The 24,917-nt window shown below is 41.6% G+C and overlaps 1 protein-coding gene across 2 annotated transcripts in view; it reads left to right on the forward strand.

The window, feature by feature from the left end:
• ZZEF1 (zinc finger ZZ-type and EF-hand domain containing 1) overlaps nt 1-20,336 on the forward strand; it is a 59,118-nt gene extending 38,782 nt beyond the window's left edge. The window contains exons 38-55 of one of the 2 annotated variants that reach the window (XM_036394977.2): nt 49-196; nt 752-891; nt 1,327-1,604; nt 2,712-2,886; nt 3,848-3,980; nt 5,078-5,274; nt 6,033-6,152; nt 7,056-7,244; nt 7,600-7,700; nt 8,210-8,345; nt 9,296-9,655; nt 11,506-11,649; nt 12,528-12,696; nt 14,517-14,615; nt 15,381-15,546; nt 16,196-16,346; nt 16,829-16,900; nt 17,359-20,336. In XM_036394977.2, the coding sequence (XP_036250870.1) occupies nt 49-196; nt 752-891; nt 1,327-1,604; nt 2,712-2,886; nt 3,848-3,980; nt 5,078-5,274; nt 6,033-6,152; nt 7,056-7,244; nt 7,600-7,700; nt 8,210-8,345; nt 9,296-9,655; nt 11,506-11,649; nt 12,528-12,696; nt 14,517-14,615; nt 15,381-15,546; nt 16,196-16,346; nt 16,829-16,900; nt 17,359-17,433 (2,853 nt within the window). In that variant the 3' untranslated portion in view covers nt 17,434-20,336. The remainder of the gene's footprint in view (nt 1-48; nt 197-751; nt 892-1,326; nt 1,605-2,711; nt 2,887-3,847; nt 3,981-5,077; nt 5,275-6,032; nt 6,153-7,055; nt 7,245-7,599; nt 7,701-8,209; nt 8,346-9,295; nt 9,656-11,505; nt 11,650-12,527; nt 12,697-14,516; nt 14,616-15,380; nt 15,547-16,195; nt 16,347-16,828; nt 16,901-17,358) is intronic. The other variant, XM_036394978.2, reaches the window with a different exon arrangement.
• Nucleotides 20,337-24,917: the final 4,581 nt, after the last annotated feature.

Consider the following 24,917-nt stretch of genomic DNA (forward strand, 5'->3'; position numbering starts at 1 on the left):
GGTATTACATTTTGTTTTAATCTTTTAATACTTCTGGTTTATTTTTAGGGGAAAGGAGATACTCGCAAAGAAATCCAGTCTCCTGCAGAAGATAAAGCAGGAAAACAAGAAATTGAAATCAAAGCTGTCTCTGCAAAGAAAGCTGCTGTGAGACAAGAGTCAGACTTGACTGTGGATGGGAATGTTCCTGCAACAGGTAAAAAATAATTTCTCATTTTCCCTGTCTCAGAAATATCTACTCATCTGCAAACAAACAGCTGTCCTTTTTATTCCTAATCCAGTTTTGCATATTTTCAAATGTCTGCTTTGTGAAAACCTGCCAGACATTGCTTTGAACAAATGCCTTGCAGTCTGTTTAAAGGAGTCTGGAAATCAGAGTAGATTTCCACAAGTATTTATCCACGTATGGAGATAATGGCCCCTCTTGGTCTAACACAACACCTGTGTGTTCTGATGCACTTGGAACCAGAAAATAATCGTTTAATTCTGTTAAAGACTGGGATTGTAAGAATGTTGAAAGTTAAATGGATCTGTCCAGCACTGTCCCATGTATGTTTTACTAGAGGGTATAAATTTCTTTACCTTCTGTTTCCATACACTTTCATAAAGACTTTATTTTCAAATCCCAATATTTCATTTTTATAATTTCTATTTCTTTTTAGATTTGGATTATAAAAATTAAGCTATCACTTATTTCTTTTATCTTTTATGTCACTTAGGGGATTTTCTTATTTTGTTTTTATTTACAAAGCAGGTGACTCCGTCTCAGAGGACTCAACCCCAAAACCAACAGAGAAGGTTTTAATACCTAGCCAGGAACAAGTTTTTGCTGAATGCTCTCAGAAGAGGATTTTGGGGTTGCTGGCAGCTATGTTACCACCTTTCAAATCAGTTAGTTCTTTTTCCTTCCATCTGGGTTTTTTTTCTATGTGCACAAATAACATTAATAAAATTCATAGGAATTAACTGTGGGGTATGGACCCATGTTCCTTACATGTTATGAAATGTGAATTAGAATGTCTTCAGACATTGACATCACTAAGGAATGTAAGAGCTTGTTCTTGGCTGGGGGGAGAGGGAAGGGAATTTTAATGTATCTGTGAAGTAGAGTCTTAGCTGTTTAGCAGACTTTAAATCTTCAGTTTAGCTTCACAGACACTTTAGTCAGCTCACATGAACAGGCCAATAACCAAAGTAGGAATGTAGTTTCTCATTCCTTCTGTCCCATTTGAAAGACCTTCAGAACAGAAGCTTTTGCATGTGCTGACTTGGACTAAAAATCTTGTTTTCTTTCCCTGCCTCACTGAGATTTTTCTCTCTCCACAGGGCTCCACAATGTCTCTGATCAACCTAGAACAAATACTTCCACTGATGTTTCATGTTGTAATCTCAAATGCTGGCCACCTGAATGAAACTTATCATTTAACCTTGGGACTCCTGGGCCAGTTAATCCTCAGGCTAATGCCTGCAGAAGTGGATGCTGCTGTGACTAAAATCCTTTCAGCCAAACATAATTTGTTTGTACCAGGAGATGGGTCTGCAGTGCCAGAAGGATGGAAGACAACTCATCTTCTGTTCAGTCTGGGAGCTGTTTGTTTAGACAGGTGCTTCTTACCTTAACCCAATCAGTTAATCTCTGCTGAACAGTAATTTTTTTTTCATGCATGCCTTGTTCATAGAGGCTTTTTAATAGGAAGGGAATTAAACCTGTACCCTGGTCATGGAAAGGCTTAGCATCTGCAGCCTTTGCTGCAGTGGGGAGTTGAATTTCCTTCCAGAAGAAGGCTGGCTGCTGAAGAGTGGCCTGATTTCCTGTGCTTACCTCCACAGCATGTCAGGGAGGAGGAAGTGAGGTTTGGAAACCACAAGGAAAGCCAAAAGTACAGTCCTTTACTTTTTGTGTGACATTCATTCTCTCACATTGTTACACATCTCTTGTGTAACTTGGGAAAGGAGGAGGGTGTGTCAAAAACTATCACCAGTGGTGACTTCTGGATCTGGCCCTTCTGTGTAAGAGTACTTGAGAGAGAGGTTTTTTGTAGTAAAATTGCACTGGAAACAGCAGGGATGGACCAATTTTGAAGATCCTGAGAAAGTTTTGAAGCATTCTGAGATTAATGTCATGCCTTTTAAAAGTGACTTATAGCTTATTGTAGCTGTGTTTTACAGGGAGCGTTCATAAATAAATAGAAAAACATATGAAATTATTTTCATAATTTTTAAATTGATGAAAGCATACAAAATTTAAGAATATCCTGAGCATAAGCTGAGGGAAAGGATTTTCTTAAAAACTAACTGTAGTTAGTAAGAGACCAGACTAACTTTAGTGTAAGAGCCCAGTCCCTGTGGGTTATTTGTGTGATCCACAGAGGTCACATCCATAGGAAATGAACCTCTTGCTGCCATGCAAACAGAAACTTCTGAGTTCTAAACTAAAATTCAGAGATAGCAGTGGCAATGTTCAGGCACACTTTGATTTGGGCCTTGTAGACCCTTTCAGAAAGCAGAATAAGATTTATGCACTATTGAAAACAAAGCAGAATTCATGTGTCAACTGGCATGACAGCCTGGAGTATTTGGAAAAACAGCCCTGTAACAATTTGAAAGCTGCAGCTGTGACAGACTAGCAGTGATAATGCTGCTTGGAGGAGGAGCAGCCTCAGGTAAGTCTGCATTCAGCCCTCCTAACCCAGCCTGCCCTTGCTTTGCAGCCGGGTGGGGCTGGACTGGGCGAGCTCCATGGCCGACATCCTGCGGGCGCTGAACTCCTCTGCGCAGTGGCACCACGTCATTGCTGCCTTCACTGACCACTGCATTAAGCAGCTGCCCTTCCAGCTGAAGCACACCAACATCTTCACTTTGCTGGTGCTGGTTGGCTTTCCTGAGGTAAGTGGCCTGGCAGTACTAAAGGAAACAGATGGTTAAAGCTGTTAGCTATCTCTAAATCTACAGATTCCATCAATTGGAGACAACTTTTTTAAACTCTCAAAACCTGATGTGTGTAGGATTTTCTGGGGTCCCCCATGGCAGGAAGGAATGAATCTGACTCCATGTTATTTATTATATTAAAGAATGCTGTACTAAAACTACACTAAAGAATAGAGAAAGGATACTTACAGAAGGCTTAACAAGATAATAATTAAAAACTCCTGACTCTCTCCTCAGAGTCTGACACAGCTGGCTGTGATTGGTCATTAAGTCAAAACAATTCACATGTTGGATAAACAATATTCAAACCACATTCCAAAGCAGCAAAACACGGATAAGCAAATGAGAAAATGTTGTTTTCCTTTTTCTCTGAGGCTTTTCAGCTTCCCAGGAGACGAATCCTGGGCAAGCGGATTTTTCCAGAAAACATGACAGTGACAGATGTGTGTCAGAGTTCACATCTTTCCACTAGTGCACAATTAACGTTGATCTAATGAAGAATAATGAGCTGGTTTTGCCTGGCATTTCTATGGATGCTGCTTATAACTGCTACAAGCAAACCAGCTTCATTTGTTTCAATATCCAAAAGGACTTTTGTACAAGCAAAACAATCCATTCTCCATCTTGATGTTCATAACTGATACACTGCCTATGTGACATTAAGTTGGTTGTTGTAGACATTTCTTTTCTAGACTTGAACTTCCATTTTCTAAAGAGCAGCAAATACCAGGCATCAAGCAGTGGTTCAGCTAAAAGATACAATAGCAAGAATAAGCAACACAATAAAATACAATAGCAAGAATAAGCAACACAATAAAATACAATAGCAAGAATAAGCAAATGTAACCAATGTAAGACATGGCTGTGTATTTGTAATTAAGTATTCCAAATGCTAACTGCAGTTCTGCTGCTGTTTCAGGTGCTGTGTATGGGCACTCGTTCTGTGTACATGGACAATGCCAATGAGCCTCACAATGTGATCATCCTGAAGCACTTCACTGAGAAAAACAGGGCAGTGGTTGTAGACATCAAAACCCGAAAAAGAAAAACAGGTTCTGTGACATTTTTGTTTTATCAGAGAATCACAGAGTATTTCCTTACAGTTTGTTAAAAGCAAATGTTAACCAGACCACTGTGCAGAGTTTGAAATCCATTATTAGTAAATTGTCTGATTTTCTGCTCACAGGTTACCAAATTCTGCTTGCAGGTCTCTGCCAAATTGTGAAGCTCCTACAGTAATTATTTCAATTATTTTTATTCAGAAAAGGATTTAGAAAGCTGTTGAGATCTTTCTGTTAATTGAGAAATCTCAGAAACAGGCTTTTGATGAAGATAAGCACTAGACAAATCTTGAAACAACTGCTTCGTGTTTTATCCTTTGCAAACCTGTGCTTAATGTTTTAGAACAATTTAAAAACAGTTTGGATATCCCTAAAATTTCAGACCAAGTGAAACATTTAATATATATTTTTATATATAAAATATACATTCAATATATAATATATTATATTTAATATGTATAATATATTAAATTTTATACTGTATATTTAATATTTAATGTATATTTAACATTTTATATATATATAAAACATATATTTTTATATAAGAAATTAGTTGGGTTTTTAGGAGCAAGGGCTTTTCCCTTTGTATGACCTAATATAGTGAAGTTAATAAAGCAAAGGTTGTCCTAAGATTTGACTACTGAATTGTGTAAAAGACATTTGGAAAAATTAACAGACTAAACCACTTTTTGATGTTCAAGGAAGATTTGAATATAAAAGCTTTTCTTTTTGTTTAACCGCTGACATTTTAAACAGTTAAGATCAGCAATATTTACTTCATCATATCAATTGCAGGTCAGAATTTTCCCCATTTTAATTGGAAAATACAGCATGAGCTACTTTGCATGCTGTACTGCTAATGTGCAAATATGTGCTGTTGCCAGAAGTGACCTGGGGATTTTTAACTTGTACTGAAAAATGAAATACTTTGTTCAGGGAATCTGAGGTAATGTTTGTGTAAGACCTTTATTAGAACATGATTGATGTAGGGATGTCTCATGTCTCAACCTCCTCATATCTACTAAGAGATGACTCCACAACATTTTGATGTGAACCAAGGTGAAATTATGGCTTTTTCTCTCTTGTAGTGAAAGACTATCAGTTGATTCAGAAATGTGGGCAGGAGGGCAGTGATTCCCAGACCCAGCTGAGGCAGTACCTGCAGCACTTTGTCCTCATCTCCACCCACCTCCTGCAGACCAGCATGGACAGCAGCTATGCTGAGGCAGTGGAAACAACCTGGGTCCTGTCACTGGCTCTGAAGGGGCTCTACAGAACTCTCAAGGTACCTGACACAGAATATGATAGAGAAATAAAAATCATGTTCTACCCTGTGCTACAGGAACTTGGGTATTGACTGAGCACACTGGGGAATCCCACAAGGGCATTTCTGTCACAGCTGGATCCTTTATTCCCAGTCTGTAGGGGTTTGGAAATGTTGCTGGGCTTTAAATAGCTTTTGTGAGTCTGAGCTGTAAGTTGTTTTGCTTCTCCTCTGTGGGGGCCAGCCATTCAGGAGAGTTCAGGAGGAAATTCCTAGAGATAAGTGAGCTTCACTCCATAAAATGTTTTCTCACTCCTGAAGTATTTGAAGAGGAAATTTTCCTTTTTTTCCTTCTCCCCCTTTCCTTCTCCCCCTTTTCCCCTTTTCCTTTTCCCCTTTTCCTTTTCCCCTTTTCCTTTTCCCCTTTTCCTTTTCCCCTTTTCCTCTCCCCCCTTTTCCTCTCCCCCCTTTTCCTCTCCCCCCTTTTCCTCTCCCCCCTTTTCCTCTCCCCCCTTTTCCTCTCCCCCCTTTTCCTCTCCCCCCCTTTTCCTTTCTTTTTCCTATTTTTTTTTCCTCAGTTTCTACTCTGTGCACCTCACAGATGATACCCTTAAGGGATTTCAAGTGGGGATTTTATTTTAGGGAAATGCAAGGAAAAGATTCCCAATGTAATTCCTCTGGGCAGGAAATTCACCCAAGGCTGTGTGACAAGGCCTCTCAAGCACTGTGATGCATTGTTCCTTTTTCAGTTATTTACCTGTGTGTGTCTGTGTGTGCAGATTCATGGCTTTAAGGAGATCCAGTCTGCCTTTCTTCAGTCTGGTTTACTCAAACTTCTAGTGAAGAAGTGTAGCAAAGGAACTGGCTTCAGTAAGACTTGGCTTCTGCGAGACTTGGAGGTAAGAAAAGTGACATTTTGTAAAAAGTCAGGCTTCACCCAGTGGCATGAGAGGTTATGGCAGTACACTCTCCTCCTGGGGACTCAGGATTATCCCTAATTAGTCTCTAAAACAATGTTCACTTCACTGTATCCCTGAATCTGCCTCCTTCTGCCCATCGTAATCCTGTGGATAATAGACTAAATTCTTTAAAGGAGGAGCTGATTTTCCAAATAAAATAATCTGATTTTATTTGGAAAACAATTTGCAGGATGAGACATTACTCACCTGCTCAGATTGTTTTATGGATTTTATTTAGACTGTTTTTGAAAATTCCATTCTTCAATTTAGAAAATAATCTCAAAGAAAGGCATGACTTGCACAAGGGTTTGCTGCAGTGCAGGTGGGGATGCACACATGGGCTTATTCTTTGACAGTGGTTGTTAATTGCTGAAAGATTAAGTGTGGTTCAACTGTTAGTTCTGTTTTATCTTAGGCAGGAGTTGTTTTAATTCATCTTTGGGACTATGGAGAAGCCAGAGGGCTGTTTTCAAAGGAGCAGGGTGTGTAGGGCCATCACTGGTATTTTGTGATGGTCACCTTTGCTCTGTTTTTGTCTTGGAATCTTCAAGTCTTTGCTGTACTGAAATGGTTAAATAATTACTTTCTCAACTTCCTTTGCACTTTCAGCTAATCACTGAAGTTGTCTTTGCAGCAGCATGGAAGGTGTGACTCATTAGTGAAGTGGGAAATGGTTTTGGTTTGTGTTTTGGGGTTGGTTTTTTATTTTTAGGTGTGCTTCTTTATAAAATAGCATGTGTTAAGCACTGTCCAGGTCTGATAATGTTCCTTTAAGATGCTGATTGCAAATAAACTACTAATACCTGCAGCTGTCACACCATATGCTACCTTTTTTCTGTGTAGATTTTGTCAATAATGCTGTATTCCTCAAAGCAAGATATCAGTTCCCTGGCTGAGCAGGAGGATACTGAACTGGAAGACAGAGAACAAGATCAGGATGTGGAGCAGCCTGTTGTTGGTCCTGTTGACTCAGAGCAGAACAAACTTGATCCTCTGGAGGGCCTGGATGAAGCCACCAAAATTTGCTTCTTGGTATTTAAATTACTTTATCTACTTTTGGGTAAATGTGCATTTGCTAGTTGCATAAAACATTTGGTAATTCATGTGGTTGTTTTCCTTCTAAATTTATAGAGTATGGGTCTGGGATTTCTATGCATCATTTTTTAAAGAAAAGAAAACAGAACTACACTAATGAATGCTACAAAATCATTATACAGTGTTTTGCTAAATTGCTTCTCATTATTATTAATCCAGACACTAAGTTAACTAATTCTCTACCTACAAAGTGGGAAATAATGCTTAGGTCATCCTTAATGAAATTCAGTCTTTCTTTTCCCCCTCTGATATGTTTTTGGGTTTTTTTAATTTCGTTTTGCTCCTTGCTCAGATGACACATGATGCACTTAATGCACCTCTCCACATCCTTCGAGCCATGTATGAGCTGCAGATGAAAAGAACAGAATCTTTTTTCCTGGAAGTTCAAAAGAGGTATGTGAAGTTCTGGGTCCAGCAGAGAAACTGGTGGGTGAAAATCTGAAATCCTCTCAGTTCTGGATAGAAATTCTTCCTAGGATAAGATTTGATTTTCATGTGTGAAAAAGTAGGGAAATAAAGTCCTGCTAAGTTGTATTTATGGAAGCAAGTCACCATCTTCTGAAACACATCACATGCTCTTTTCTATGGTAGCTCCCATATGAAGATCCACTATGGCTCTAAATTCTGTGAACTGAGGAACAGTCAAGAGCTCACATGTGGCTTCTGGTACTCAGAGCATCTCACAGAGACACCATGTTCTCACAGAAATGAGTGATTTTTGTAACATTTAAATCCTTTGGCTCGTTAGAACAGGGGAACAGTTAACATGATAAAAATAGGCAGAGCTTAATCTTTCCAAAACAGAAGGTGGGAAGATTTAATTTACATTTAATTGCCCTAATTGAGTTTGCATTACTTTGGAAACACATTTGTGTATTTTTGATTTCTTTGCCTGTGTGAAGGTTTGATGGGGATGTGATCACAACGGATGAGAGGATCCGGACGCTGGCTCAGAAGTGGCAGCCCAGCAAACGCCTGAGGCTGGAGGAGCAGAGCTCCAAGGCAGTGGATACAGATATGATCATCTTACCCTGTTTGGTATGGACACCACTACAAACAGAACAGTTGGAAAATAATCAATGTTGGCATTCATGCCTGAGAATTTTTTTTTTTAAATCTGAAATAATCTGTTATCAATGTTTTATGTCCAAATGAATGAGCAGGTAGAAGAAGCAAGTATTTCTTCCTTGTTATTCTGTCCTTAAGGAAGTGAAAGAACTTGATTCCCAGGTCAGGAGAACAAATTGTGATTGCAGGCTGTAATTTCCTCCCCTTACACAAGAGAGATTGTATCTCATTGCTGTAAGCCTATGCCCTGCTGCTGTTTTAGCTTATCACTGTTATCTTAAATTCAGCAGAACAAGGCAGCAATGAATTTATCTTGGGAAGTAGACACTACACTTGCAAGCTTTGGGTTTTGCCTTCAATTGCAGGGTCCCACAGCTCTGCTTTATTTTGAGGGCTCACTCCTGGCCATGAGGTGTCACCAGCACAGCTGTTTATCAGTTGCATAGCAAAGGGGAAGGAGCTTCCTGAAGCAGTTTCACATAATTATAAGAAAAAAATAGGCCTTTCCACAGCTCATACAGAGGCTGTGAAATACCCACGCCTGGAAATTGTCCAAACTTAACTGGACAAAGCCCTGATTTTGAAGTTATCTCAGCCTTAAGTCAAATTTGGAGCAAGTGATCTCCAAAAGTCCCTCCCAGCTTGCCTCATTTCAGCTTTACCTCTGTAGGTGAATTTCAGTCAACACTTCTGGTTAGAATTCTGACTGCTGTTTCCACAAATGCATCAGTGTATAGTGAGGTGTGTAGACATAGACAATGTTTCTCAGGAAATCTATAGCTGTATGAGAGATCCTACTTTTGTGGGGTTTTTGACAAATTCATTTCTAAATTCAGCTTGCAGTTTGACTGCTCAGATATCCAAACATAACAATAAATTATTAACAGCCCGTTTTCAAACTTGCATTCCTCTTCTTGCAGTCAAAGCCTGTACTGTGTGATAAAGCAACAGAAGAAACCAATCCTGTGGCCCAGAAACTCATCACCAACACAGAGAGTGACCTGCAGCTGAGCTATGCCAAGCAGCGCCGCACCAAGAGCTCCATCCTCCTGCACAAGGAGCTGGACTCCAGGAGTAAAAAGGCTGTCAGGGACTACCTGTACCGTGTCAATGAGGCTATTGCAGTTCTCTATGCCAGGCATGTGCTGGCATCCTTGTTAGCTGAGTGGCCTGATGATGTGGCAATAAATGAGGAAATCCTAGATCTCAGTGGCCCAGCCCATATGACATACATCCTGGACATGCTGATGCAGCTGGAGGAGAAGCAGCTATGGGAAAAAGTAAGTGGATTTCACTTAGACATGTGAACAAAACCTGTGCCCACATGCCATGAGACTCTGACTAACAGAAATACTTGCAGTTCCTTTTTTCAACTAAATTGAAACTCCGAAATTTAAATTAGTTCTGAAAAACAGTTGGAATCTGTCAGTGTCTTGATGTGCTGATCTTGTTAAGAGAAAATGAAAAAAAGAGCTGTGCAGAGAGAACTCTATCAGTTATGAAAGAGAAACTGGTAAAATAGGCAGTCTGGTTTGAAAATAGACAATATAGTTGGTAATCTAGAGAAATTGGTAAAATTGGCAGTGCCTTTTAAAAGCTGCTTTTTCTTAGATCTCAATGTCTATATTGTAATACCTGCTACTCCACTGATGAGCTGCTGGTGGAAGTGATCTTGGAATTACAATAGAATGTTGTAATGAAAGTGTCAGCTCAAGGCTTCACAGCAGTCAAAGCAAATCAAGTGCTGGGATTCTTCAAAAAGGGAATGAAAAATAAAGCAGAAGGCATTGATATGCCACTGAACCAATACTGTGCACTTTTTTGGACTGCAGTGACTCCCTCATCTCATTAAAAAATTAAAATAAGATGCAGTACAACTGGAAGAGGCCTAAAGAAGAATGGCAGGGATTATTACAGCCATAAAATAATTTCAGCATGAGGAACCAGCTGGTTTTCTTCCTTCTGGATCTTTCCCCTGTGAGGTATTGAGGGAGAAGGAGTAATGGAAAAATCTGTTCTCTGTAGGTTTAAAGCAGTAAATAGCATGCAAAAGTTAAGAGCCAGTATTATTCACTGGCCCTCCCAGTAAGAAAACAAAGGAGTGTCAGATTAAGGTAATAAGTGGCAGGTCCAAAACAAACCAAAAGAACAGGCTCTTGACACAGTAAGTCATGGAAATTGTTGCCCCAGGGTGTTTTTATGGGTTCAGAAAAGGGCAGGATGAACTGATAGAATAAAATCTATTAAGGCATATTAAATGCAAAAGCCTAGCCTTTGTCTTAGGCTGTTCTGCATGTGCAGGGTGCATCCAGGAAACTGCTGCATGCTGCTTTGTTTTTTAAACAACTTTTCCCAAGAAATCAGTTTTTGGCAGATTTGGAGATGAACCTGCTGGCCTGAGCTGGTGGATTGCATTTTGTAGGAGGAGTTGGGAGATGGTAGATGAAGACATGGCCTTAATGAGTTGCTCTGATGACATGAAAGGGCCTCAAGTAACAGAATTCCTGGATTCAGGGCATTTATGCATGGTTATAAAAATAAGAAAAAGGGAGACTCAAGTGGTTCTGATTTATTTATTTATTTTTAGTGTGTCCTGATAGATTAAAGGGCATTTTTGGGTAGTTTTAAATGCACAGGACTTGCATCTGCTGCTTTCAAAACTTCAGCCATCTCATTGATACTTTATCATTTCTTCTTATGTACAGAGTTGCACTTTTTTGTTTTTGAAGGCTGAAATATATGACATGTTCTATTAAAATCAAAGCCTGTAGATATAGAAGGTAAAGGTGCCTGTTTAGAATGTTAACAGAGTTGTTTATCTCACTTGATTACAGCTTTAGTTTCCTGTTAATTACTTTATGGATTAGCCTTGATTCTAGCAGTTGTGTAAGAGACATGGCCAATATCCATCACATTTTTATCAAATAAAGAAGGAAAAGTCTAGAACAGAGACAGAGTGAAATCTTTTGTGCTTATAGAGATGACACTTGCAGGCAGAATTTCTGAATTTATCTTGCTGGTACCTTGGTTCCCTCTTCCAAAATACTGTGTGGCTGGACATGGCTGAATGTACAGTTGTAAATGTTCTTTTGACAGCAAATTATATTTCCATGACATTTCTCCTCCCCAGATTCTGCAGAAAGTGCTGCATGGGTGCAAGGAGAGCATGCTGGGGACCATGGCCCTGACAGCCTGTCAGTTCATGGAGGAGCCAGGGATGGCTGTGCAGATGAGGGAATCTCAGCACCCTTACAACAACAACACCAACTTTGAGGTAGGGCAGGCAGGGGTTACAGGCATGACTTGAAGCTGGAATCACCCAGGGGGTGGAGCAGAAGCCTCTCAAAGTTCCACATGGGTATCTGTGGGACTGAATTCTGTGCTTGAAGCACCTGTGAAGTCTGCTCAGTCTTCCTTGGAAAAGGCTGATGTCAGATAGCTCAGGCCTTGCCCTGCAAAGAAATGGGTTCAATCAGGCACTTTAATGGAATTCTAATTCAGTCCTATGAAAAGTGTATTATTTACATGGTTTTGCTGTGTGTGTGTTTGAAGCAGACCAGATTTGTAAATGGTTTCAAGGCCTTAATGATCAAATGTTTCTACCCTTCCTTCCAAAGATTTGTTTCAGTTGGCCTCTTCCAGTTGGCCCTTGTGCTGTTAGATGAAAGTAGGAGTGGTGTCTTTTTTCTTGTTTTTATCATTTTAGACTCTTTCTCTGACACAAACCGTTTCTGATTTTCTTCTCTTGATACTGTTTGATAGCATTTTTCTGATATGGTTTGGTAAGTAATTATTGCCTCTGGGCAGTCTTGGGATTTTTAATTTCCCTGCTGCTCTGATTCCTCTGATTTTCATTTTTAAAATGCATATAACCCCTTAGGTTCTGGCAGTGAGATCAATATCAGCAACAATTACTGCTTTTAAAAAAGGAGAGCATTGCTGACAATTCATTTTACATGCTTAACAGCTAATGTGAACAATAGGCCATGCTTTACATTTGTTAAATTAGCTCAGGGTAAAAATATCAAAGTAAAAAACCTCACAGAGATGCTGTAATATTTTTGCTACCTCCATTGTCCATACAGCGAAAGTTCAGTGGGCTGTGGGCAGTACAGTGTGACAGGACACAAAGCTGCTGTGTTTATTTCTCAGGATAAAGTTCACATTCCTGGTGCTATCTACCTTTCCATCAAGTTTGACTCGCAGTGTAACACAGAGGAGGGCTGTGATGAGCTGCTCATGTCCAGCAGCAGCGACTTCCAGCAGGACCGGCACAGCTTCAGTGGCTCCCCCCAGAAATGGACCGACTTCGAGCTTCCAGGTGAGCAGGGCTGCTTCAAGGCCGTGCAGGGTATGGCTGGGGCTCCTCAGAGAAACTCCTGATGAGTTAAATATCCTGAGATACATAGGGAAAAGGCCAGTCCTTTCCTTGTGCCACTCTGTTTGCTCTGACGCGCTGCTCTTGCATTTGTTTCTGCAAAGTGCCTTATCTGTTGTTGTGCTGTGACCTTTTCTTTCCACCACTCAGTCAAAGCATGCACTCAGCTACTGGAAACAAATTTGATCTTGATTCTGTTCCAACACAGTCCTTGTTCTGCACGATATTCACTGACATTGTTTATGCCTTGTCTTACTTTCCACAGGAAGCATGTTTTTTTAATTTAAAAAAAGAAAATATATGCTTATCTCTGTCTCTGTGCTCTGCTGCTGCTCTGAGCAAAGAGAGCAAGTGCCAGCACCTTGGCTCCAGCTGGTGCCACAGAGCACAGCTGGAAAAAACCCAGGGTTTGACTGCCAGCTGCACTCTGGATTCTCTCAGCACATTTGTGAGAGCACAGTGAGGAGCAAATGCCAGAGAGCTCAAGGACTGCACAGCCCCTGCTTCTGATCTTAACCCACTGAGCACTGGGCACTGCAGGAAGCTCTTGACTTCAAGGACTGCAGCACCTGTAAAGAGATTTAGGAACTTTCTTAGCAAACCAGTTTGGGTTACACGTGCTGGCTTTGGGTTACAAGGTACTGGTTAAAAGCAGATGTGTGTTCTGTAGAAATATTTTAGATTTTTGTGAACTTCTGTCTGTCTTCTTTTTCATCCCTGATAGTTGCTGAGGTTTGCCAAGGAGCTGAAACTTCGAAGCTCATTGTTTAGAGCAGCTTTGGCTGTGAAACTTGAGTTTCACCTTGTGGAAATTCATTTCCAACCAAGGCTGTCTGGACTAAGGCTCTTGATTCCAGCAGGTTTTAGCTGAAACCAGACATTTGAAGGCTTCTGGGCTTTTCATTTGATTAAAGGGCTTTCTCCTATGAGTAGGAGAGAACACTCTCTCCATTTCATGATAAAAAGGGAAATTCTTTTATAGATATTTCATTTTAAATCCTAAAAAATAATTCTCAAAATTTTTCTTGTTCATGAAACTTTGAAAATTCTGCTTCCCAATGAAACCTAACCTGCATGTCCCAAGGTGACAGGCTTTTCCAAGGGGCAGAAAGTTATTTTAACAGCTCTAGTATTATAGAGCACAGTAGGTAAGAAGATGTTTTGTGTAGCATTACAGCCAACTACCAGGTTTATCCCTGAAGGTGAAGATGCTACAATGGCCAAAACCTTTTGAATGTTTTTTGTCTGATTGTGAAGTGGTCAAATGTTTTGATAGTCCTTCTATTAAAAGTGATTAAGTTTGTTTTCTTCCTTGGAGTAAAAATATTCATTTTAATTTTCTGACAATACTTTCAAATATTTTAAACCTTTTGTCCAATGAATTCAAGTGTTGTTGCAAAGAACTTGGCTGCCTGCACAGGGGTTCTTGTTTCATAAATCATAACTCATCCAGTAACACAATTGGAAAAGTGAAGTTACATGTGGAGAATATGGAGTTTCTTTAACTTCCTCTATTTAGTTGTCAAAAATGTAAAAGACATTATCCTCCCTATGCAGTATCTTTAGACAGGGGAAACTATTGTGGGTTTTGCTTCAGCCTCCTCTTTTTGTGCTTCATAGTTACCAAAAAATAAAAGACCACCTCTCTTAAATGAAGACATCTAGGATTAATTAATTTCAGATTTTTCATTTAAGTTGTATTTGAGATGGCAAAACTAACTCAGAAGATGGTAATGTTGGCTTTCTTCCTTCCCTGCACACAGGAGACACACTCTACTACAGATTTACCTCTGACATGAGCAACACTGAGTGGGGTTATAAGTTTACAGTGACAGCAGGTCATCTGGGCAGGTTTCAGACAGGTAAGAGATGCTCAGAATGTATTGAAAAGGGCCTTTTTTAGTCATTTTGCTGAGCTTTGAGAGACCTGTGGTTATCCCTTTTCCTTGAGTTAGAATTTGCATTCAGTGTCTTGGAAATAACGTGATCAGTTTTTCATGTGATCAGTTCTAACATGAGCAGTTCAAGTGAAACTCAACTGATGTCTCTTATTTCCTGTGATTTTGGGGTAGAAACACAAAATCTTCACTGAGACTTGAAGATTACAATTATAATAATGTAATTTGCATGCAAAATCTCATTATATGATAGTAATTACACGGAGTATTTAGTAAACACTCCAAGATGCCATAATTGGAAACAGAAATAATGGTAATTGCATTTTTCCAAAGTGGGAATCCATTAAAATAAGATGGTTCTGGATCTAATTTTTTAGCATAAGAGGTTTTGTTAGTTTATTCCAGAGTTTAAATATTTTTAATGAAATAGAGGCTGATGGATTATTTGCTATCAGCAAAACTCTACTGCATGTCATAATAGGGAGAGCCTGTGTTTTGTTTGCCTTATTTGGGCAAAAAATTAATTTTGGATATGATTCTTTCCAATTTTTATGTCAGTTTTGCCTCAGGAAAGAGTTGCCATGTCAGGATGTAATTTAGAGTTATCTCAGATTTTTGTTTGCTATTTTAATCCAATATTTCTGCCTTGCAATGCTTGACTATATGAACAAAATGTCTCCCTACAAAACCGAACAGCTGTTTGAATTTTCTTTTTTTTTTTTTCCCCAGGGTTTGAAATTCTAAAGCAGATGCTGTGTGAGGAAAGGGTAATTCCTCACCTGCCCCTGGCCAGGATCTGGGAGTGGCAGGTGGGAGTGGCGTGTCGGCAGACGGGGCACCAGCGCCTCAAGGCCATCCACCTGCTCCTCAAGATAGTGCAGTGCAGCAGCCAGGGGTGAGTGCACTGCTCCACCCCTGCACCAAAAAGGCACTAAACTCATACTATTTTCAAGCAAAAAAAAAAAAACCCAAAACCCTGTGATTTTGTTTTGTTAATTTGTCTGTCAGATGCAATTTACAGTGCTTGATAGCTTTGATATCATTTCTGCTTTGATAGCAGGAGTGTTTTACTCTCTTTGCTGGCCTTTAAAGAAGTCTAATGAATTAAAATGTCATTATTAAGAAAAAAAACCATCACAAATTAGGACAAAGGTAGATCTCAATTAATTTTCTAGAAATTTATTCTCTTTGTATTAGTTATACTGCAGAATTAAGGTAAGAATGAAATAATAACATGGTGAAGTGATGATCTGTTTCTCTGTAAAGTAAACAGCTTCTAAATTATTATTTTTAGTTGTACCACTAAGCCTGTAATTGAGTTTTAGAAGGGATATGTGTCCCTAAGCTTATGTATGTATGGCATGATTATTTCTAGATTCAAGAGCATTTAGCAAAGTGGGTTTTTTAATTGTTAACTGTCACAAATGTATGGTTTTGTTCTCTTGATTTTGATTCGGTTTGGTTTCCCCTCCCATTCCCAGAAAAGGGCATACTGGTTACTCACTATTGCATCACAATTTCATTTAAATTACTTTTTTTCACAGGGACTGTGACCTCACCTTATTGAAGCCACTTTGGCAGCTCTTCACCCACATGGAAAACAACTCATGTCACGACTCTGCCAAGCCTGGTATCCTCCTTCCTCTTCATCGTGCACTGGCAGAACTCTTCTTTGTGACAGAAAACAGAGTTACTGTAAGCAATTCCTGTTTCTATCCCTCCTTTCCTCTGTGCTGGGAATGACAGAGTTTTACACAAAATTCAGTTTCCTTTACCCTCAGAGCTACAGAAACATTAACAACTTTCACTTACGAAGTGTGGCAGCAAGTTCCAGTTAGAGGGGAATTCTGTTACCTTATCCATCATTGGGCTTTAAGTGATAGTCATGACTATTAAGGCCCTAAAGCCACTGTTTATTCTGAGAGCAATTCTGGTTTAATAATTAATTTAAAGGTATTTGCATGTGGTTTTTGTAGAGTTGGTTTTGAACTTTAAATACGAATAGTGTCATGAGCTCATTTCTGTGATCAAACTGTGCTCTAGTTTGGGAGAGTCTGGTGTGCAGTTCTGATACCTTTGGTTCTTGGGGACTCTAATGATTAGCATTTTAATGTTAATTAGTAGAATATCACCTTTGGTGGAAACATTGCTGTTCATTGCATGTTTTCTGGCCACAGGAGCTTGGATCTCTACAGGAGTATTTGCTTGCCTTAAATACTGAAGATCATCTTCATCGCTGCACAGCACAGGTAGGACTGCACAGCTCCAGGGCTGGGAGGGTTTGGGATCTTTGTGGCAGACCCTGGATGATTTCCCATTGCCCTGTGGAGTTTATAAAAGAGATATTAATGTACTTGGTCATTACAGTACCTTGACAGGCCTCTGAAAGTTGAGTGAACTCTGCACAAATGCTTTTCTAGGATATTGGGAAGAAATTCTTCCCATGAGGGTGCTGAGGCCCTGGCATGGGGTTCCCAAAGCAGCTGTGGCTGCCCCTGGAAGTGTCCAAGGCCAGGTTGGACAGGGCTTGGAGCACCCTGGGACAGTGGAAGGTGTTCCTGTCCATGAAATGACCTTTAAGGTCCCTCCCAGCCCAAAGCAGTCCATGATTCCAGGTTTCTCTTTCTGTTCAGTTTCATACGGTTTCTTTACACTTGAAGCTTGAGGAGAATATTTGGTGTGACTTTGTTTTCCTTTTCTCTTCTAGGCCCTGAAAAACATTGCTGCTATCAGTCTTGCCATTAACTACCCAAACAAATCAACAAGTTTCTGGAATGTTTAATACTGGCTCAGGCCGGAGTGCATGGGATAGAGTAGTTTGTCCACAGGACATGGGAACAAACATCTTAACTCCATTCAGGAGAAGTTCCTTCAGCTTCAGTGTATGAGCACTCTGCAGCCTTTCTTCCTTCCTTCCACCTTGATGTAGAATTTGTAAAAGTAACAGCTCACTTCAATGAAAAAGCACATCCTGAAGTAACTCATGCGTCCTACAGTTATGTATGCACATATTGTAGCATGTTAGAGTAAACAGAACAATATTGTTTTTTATTCAGAGGAAGTAAAGGAAAGAAGGTGGCTGAAGTATGAGAATGAAAAGCCCCCACGTTTGTATCGTCTGCTCCTGAGGAAACTTGATCCATGAAAGTGTCAGCTTCAGAAAATAGTGCTGAACTTGGGGTGATGCCATCAGCAGCATCTGTTGTACATCTTCAGGGTGAAGCAGGCAAATCAGAATCTGGTGCCTGCTGCAGCAATGGTCCATGCTTGAATCCTGTCATTTTTGCTTTGGAGGCTACTTCCCAAGGAAAAGGATTGCAATTCTTACTAAACTACAGGTTGTAAAACAAATTGTGGATGATTTGCAAAGCAGCTGAAGGATTCCAGTTTCACAGCATCCTCGTGCAAGAGCTTTATGTTTCTCCTGTTCTTTGGGTCACCTGTTCTTGCCTTGCTTTATCTCCAATGCATTATTCCAAATAGCCCATTATTGTAGTGCAGAGAGCAAAGGCTGGCCTTCAGTCACAAGGCAGTGGTGATATGAAGACCTGAAGAACTAATATGTTTCTGAAAAATCACACCTTTACAAGAAATTATGAGAAGAATGTTTTTTCCCTTCAGTTATTTTGATATTAGTGGTTTAGGAGGTCCTTCTTGGCAATGTTGGGAACCCAGACTCCCAGCACTCAGGGTGGGGTTAATGATCAATCCACTCTTATCTTACAGAGCAATAACCACATTTCTCTTAGTGAACATGGATTGAATTGCAGACCTTCTATGCTGCAATAAATTGGCTTTCTTCCTGCACAGCTACATTGGTTATTCCCTTTCCAAAGAGTCAAAAAGAACACAGAGAGATTTGGGGGTGTATTTTGTGCACCATTGCACAGTTTGTAGAGCTGGTCTTGTCAAATATAAATTCAGATTACTTTTAATGCTAGATATTTTCTTCTTTGCTTCTTCACCCCAACACTGGAGAATGGGAAAAAAAGACAGCAAAAGCTCTAATAGTAACTGAATGCAAGTTGTGTGAAGCAGTGGCTCTGTCAGAAGGAAATGTATTTATTGACCCTGCTTGTCCCAAATTTGAGTGGTGCCCAAATACCAGTGCACAGGAGCTGTGCTTTGGGGAGTGTCCTCTGAACTGATGGTCTTCTCAGCTGGGGCTGGAGTTTAAGGGTGGCCCAATCTCCCTCTGAGAGGGAAACATGCAGTAATACATCCCTTGGATTTTTTTTGATGGCCTCTTGTGCTGTAGAGTTTTGTTTTGACTTCTGTTCAGCCAAGTGCTTGAATCAGAATGGGATTATTCTGCTTGAAAGACTTAAAACTGAAGACCAAGAAGCACCATGCTTTCAGGAATGGAGTGGCTCTCTTAGCAAATGAGAATGCCAGGATGCAGAAGTGTAGTATTTGTGGAAGACTGAAAGGAAGCAAAGAGATGCTGCTCTGAAAGGTCTCCTTGAGCACCATGAGTTGATTTCCTTAAAGACATCAGGATGGGAAGGGAATTATCAAGATTCTGGTGTACCTTTAATGCACAGATCAAGGTGTTTGAGTGTGCAGCCTCCCTGCAGGGCTGTCAGGGATCCTGGGGAACCATCTGCTTCACTCCTCATTGCTGGAACAGGTCCTGGCCAGGGAGTTCTCCACCAAAGGAAATGTTCCTAAACTGATGTTAGGGAGCCATGGGGATGGGACAGGTTGGAAATTGCTTCTCTGGAGCAGGAGGACTTCCTCATCACTGCCTGCATGGGCACCCATGGCTGAGGAATCATGGATCTGCACTGGGCTGCTGTGCTGGCATCTGCCCATCAGTCAAAGAAGGATTTTTCTTTTCTCACATCAGGGATGAAGACTGTAAATAAACCATTCATAGAACCTGTCACAGCTCTGTCACAGTCACTCTTTTTCTGTTGGACTGTCCTTTTGCTTTCTGGATGAAGACATGAGGCTGCAAGGATGACACAGGAGTGGCCAGAATTCCTTGCTAGGCATTACCACTCAACTTACTCTACCAGCAGTGACTGGCCTCATGAGTCAGTCATCTTGCCCTGAAGGAACTGTCTAGGAACAGTGTCCACTAAATATAATTTCTACCCACTAGATGGAACTGAAGGACTGTGACCTGAGTTGACACTGAATCTGTTGCTGCCTTATAACTCAAATCATTAATTATGGATTTTTTAACAGACGAGAAACACTGATTATTTTTTTTTCCTTCTGGTAGCTCTAAAGAAAGAGGAATAGAATACCAATAATGAATATTCATGATCAATCACATTTTAAAAATTATGCAGAAGTTCCAAGTGGATGTGAATGATGATATTGAATTGTATAAAACTGTCTGGAAAACAGGTATGCTGAAAAAAAATGTGCCTAATATAAGAAAAACTAAGAAAGTTGTCCTGCCTGAATCACCTATGATGTGTTTAAAACAAATCATATTGTTCCTAATGATACATTTGACTTGCTTTCATTAAACACTTAAAAACGAGAGTTTTATAATTTCTTTTCTTACGGGTTTACTACTTTGCAATTTTTATCAGTTGTTTAAAATATATCAGACCTTTAGATTTATTCCAGTTCAGTTCAACATGTAAAAAGAAAGCTACAGATGTGGGTAAAATATGCAAATGAAGAGAAATATATTGTAAAAATTCTATAAAATCAAAAAAAGTACAACACGGTGTCTGTTTTTTGTTTGTTTTTCTCCTCTCCTCACTGAATGTTTAAGGCTGGAGTTTGTAGTGAGATCCAGGGTTTTTCTTAGGAATCCTCATTTTCCATGCCTGTAAGCAAACCTGCTTGTCCTCATGTGGTTGGTAAATATCTGATATTACATTGAGCTATGTAGGACCCAGACTTCTGGAGTCATCTCTTAAATTCCAGCCCTGCTGTTTACATTCCAGTGGCCCTACCCTAAAAATTCAGTTTTCCTGTGGATATCCATTGGTTTCAGTGCTTGTGTATATTTACTTTGAGACCTGAAACACATGTCTGGAGGCCTCAGATGTCTCCTGTAAAGCTGAGATTTGTATTAGTAGGTGTTGATTCTAATTAGTGATGTTTATCAGCAGAGGTGCTTGTGCCTACCTGCTCCAGTGGGTTTAACTGAAAAGGTTGTTTGCCTTGGGTTTGGCTGGAGGAAAGGGCTGTGTCAAGTCAACATCTTCCTGTATTTGCCTAAAGCTGCAAGTTGTTTCCTTGGAGAATGGGCTAATTAGGTAATTTTATTCAACACAAATAAATAATAGGATTGTGAGGGTGTGGGAGAGCGAGGATTGTTCCCTGAGGTTTGAGGTTTCAGCTGATAAGCCTGAAAAAGCTCAGTGTAATTGCTGTGAGCTGTGCTGTGGGGCCAGGCACTGGAATGTAACAGGGCAGCACCTCCATAGCACCTTGGATCTGCTGTTCAGGTCAAGTTCACTGAGACTGTTTTTCTTCCAAGAGATCAAAAGTAGGCTGCCAGTTAGCTTAGAGGTGGGTGACTTTTAAAAAAACTGCTTTTTGGGGCAGGCTGAGCTGTGCTGAAAACAGACCTGGCCCAATCCCTGTGTTTTCACAGCCCAACTCAGGTCTGGTGTTTTCCAGTGGGTTTTTGTACCTTCACAAACACAAGGGCAACACCTGCCTGTTGATACCATTTGAACCTGGAATGCCTGTCTGCAACTCCCTGGAATACCCTGCTATAAAATCGGGGCACACTGGGCAGAAAAAATCCCAATAATCTGATTTACTCCTTCCCCTTTTCAATGGTGAATCCCCCTGATGTGAATTGTGTTGGGTCTGCTGGGGAGGCACCAGGACAATCATCATTCCTGTTTCCAGGGGACAAAACCACAACCCTGGGAGCCTTGAAAAGCATGATCTGGCCTTTAGGGAAAGCTCTAGAATGTTGGAAAACACATTAGGATATGTAAAGAGGTTGGTTTTCAGCACTGGACCAGGAGGCCAGGCTGGATAATAGCTGGAACAAAGAATATCTGTTGGTAACATTGCCTGGAAAAACAGAAAAACCCAGGGTTTTGTAGGGGAATGCTGAAGTCTGGCCCACCTCACCTCTGCTTTTAAAGCAAAGTAGTCAGCCCTGATTCAAGTGAATAAGAGAGAAATCCACTGTGAATAAGTAAGAGGTGAAAAAAATGAGATTAAAGCTCATTCTTTCCGTGGCAGTCAGGGCTAATGTAATCAGGTCTATTCTGCAGCAAAATCTTTCCTGATTTTTACCTAAGAAAGAACAAATAATAAAGAGCTGGTACCCAGCTCCAGCCCAGACTGCAGTGGGCCTCATATGTGGCTATGCAGCAATAAACACTTGGGGAAAAAATCCCCAAACTCTTTTCCTCCAACTGGAAACATCCACAGGCATTCCTGATAAATAGATGGGAATCTTGGGCAGTTTTGTAGTGGTCCTTAGAATTTAGAAATTCCTATTCCTTGAATATAAATAGAATCAATGTTTGGATTTAGGGAGCTTAGGAAAGAGGGGGAGAAGGGATAACTGGTCTGTGTCAAAGATGGGGTCTTTCCTCACAAGTTGGCTGGGGAGTTTTTCCTTCTAATCCTTTTCTGACAACAGCAATGAATTATTTTTTCAGCTGGTTTCTTCTTTCCATTCCCCACTTTACTGTCTGACTTTCCATAATCTTACTACATAAATCTTACTGCATTTTGGAGGTTTTTTCTTAACATTTGCAGTGCAAATAACAAATATTTAAACTTGTGTTGCATGGAAAAAGTCAGTTTTATGAAACCTAAGGAAATGTGAATTGAAGCGCCTGCAAATGTTTGTCAGTGGTAGCTTCTCTTAGAGGCTCATTTCCAAAACACTTGGTTGGCATCTCCTCACAGCTGGATCATCACATCCAGTAGGTGTTGGTAAGGCCACACTGAATTCTTTTTAGCTCTGTATGATGAGTAATTCCCCTTACACTGGCTCAGGGTACCCAGAGCAGCTGTGGCTGCCCCTGATCCCTGGAAGTGTCCAAGGCCAGGTTGGACAGGGCTTGGAGCAGCCTGGGACAGTGGAAGGTGTCCCTGCCCATGGCATGGGATGGGCTTTAAGGTCCTTTCCAATCATATTCCATTATTTTCTGATCTTTTACACACCTTTGTGTTGTGGGCTGGACCTCTGACCTCACTGCCTTTCAGACACCAAAGGTTTTAACTTCCTCAACCAGTAAGAACCAACAAAGCACCTGAGGAATCACAGGAAATGCTTCCCTTTGGGATTTTATACTTTCTAATCAGCAAAAGCATCCTGTGCAGATTTTCCTCTCCAATAAGTCATCGATGATAACGCTTCGATGTGCGTACGTAGGTAGACATTCACTGGGGCTTCAGTTCATCACCGTGCTTATCTTGGATCAAGTTAAATATGGAATTAAGGTGTAATCTAAAGCACATCTAGTTCAGCTTTTAAAGGTAGGCTTTAAATTGGGTTTGTTGCCTTGGAGCCCAAACAGACCGTGCTGTTGATGGGAAGTGCGCAAATCGCGTGGCTTTCCCTGGCACCCAGCAGAATCTGCAAAGGCAGGAAACAAAAAGATGAATTCTTGAGTCAGGAGAAGTGTTGAGTCAGGAGACCTTTAGTCTCATCATTCTGCTCGAGAATAAATCATGTCTGTGTTTCTTACCCTTCTCCTCTACATCAACCACCCACAGAAAGCTCATTCATCAAAAACGTCAATGGTTTCCCAGAAATCTCCCCGCTCCCACCTTGGGGGTTTTATTCCCCTGAGCAGCAGGTTGGGCTCTTTTCTCCCACCAATGTTTTTTTCTGGGGGGGGGAGTGAAGGGGGAGGTTGTTTGTTTGCTTGATTTGGTTTTTGGTTTTGTTCCTTCCTACTGTGACTTAATATTTAAAAGGAAAATTTCATCCTCTGTGGGGTCAGTATTGGATACACTACTGGATTTTAAACAACATCATTTTTTCCCCCCACTCAATTGCCAGTTTCAAAATACACCGTGATGTGTTTGATCTTTTGCCACCTTATTTTTCTGCAGAAGACGGCTCAGCCCCTTCAGAGGTGATGGCATCTGGGAGGGTGTGCTCAGTGCTCCTGCTCTGGCTCCCCCTGTTCCTTAGGTCGAGGAAGGCAATCCAGTGGGGGCAGGACCTGGGGAGCTGAAAGGAGCTGCTTTATTTACCAGAAACTCAAAGTCTCACTTTTGCACTGGTGATGCTTTGCACCAGCAGGGTGCTGCTGGGCGGTAATAGCTTGTCTTTAATTAAACCAGCATAGAATTGATGGGGGGATATCCACGGATGAGGTGCAAGGCCTGATTTCCAGTGCCTGTCCCCTGTGCTTGTGCCTTCCCTGCTCTGTAGCAATTCCTTTGCTCCACGAGGCTTCCTCACAGCCAAAAACCACTGTTAGACGAGCACAAGAAAGATCCCTCCAGATCCTTGGGGGCTTTTCCCTGCTTTTTTTCCAACGCTCGATTCCCCTTTGTGGGCTCCAGTGAAGGCTCTGGGCAGCCGTGGTGCCGGGGCTCTCCAGGCTGAGTGGCTGCTGCTCTTTGAGACTTTTTCCCGCACTAAAATCGCGTTTCCTCCCCTCTCGTTGCCTCAAGCGCACCCCGAGCCCTCGCCAGGCAGCCGAGCCCGGAGCTTCGCCAGCGGGGAACGGCGTGAGCCGAGCGGGGCCGGGAGCGCCTGATCCGTGAGGGGACACGGACCGGGGCTGGGGACTGGGGGAGCCTGATCCGTACAGGGACAGCCGGACACGGACCGGGGCTGGGGACTGGGGGAGCCTGATCCGTACAGGGACAGCCGGACACGGACCGGGACTGCGGGACTGAGGGAGCCTGATCCGTGAGGGGACACGGACCGGGACTGGGGGAGCCTGATCCGTGTGGGGACACGGACCGGGGCTGCGGGACTGGGGGAGCCTGATCTGTACAGGGACAGTCACACAGGGACCGGGACTGCGGGACTGGGGGAGCCTGATCCGTACAGGAACAGCCACACAGAGACCGGGACTGCGGGACTGGGGGAGCCTGATCCGTGTGGGGACACGGACCGGGGCTGCGGGACTGGGGGAGCCTGATCCGTGAGGGGACACGGACCGGGACTGGGGACTGGGGGAGCCTGATCCGTGAGGGGACACGGACCGGGACTGCGGGACTGGGGGAGCCTGATCCGTACAGGGACAGTCACACAGAGACCGGGACTGCGGGACTGGGGGAGCCTGATCCGTACAGGAACAGCCGGATACGGACCGGGACTGCGGGACTGGGGGAGCCTGATCCGTACAGGGA

Source organism: Molothrus ater, chromosome 21, assembly GCF_012460135.2.
Source record: "Molothrus ater isolate BHLD 08-10-18 breed brown headed cowbird chromosome 21, BPBGC_Mater_1.1, whole genome shotgun sequence".
Lineage (NCBI taxonomy): Eukaryota > Metazoa > Chordata > Aves > Passeriformes > Icteridae > Molothrus > Molothrus ater.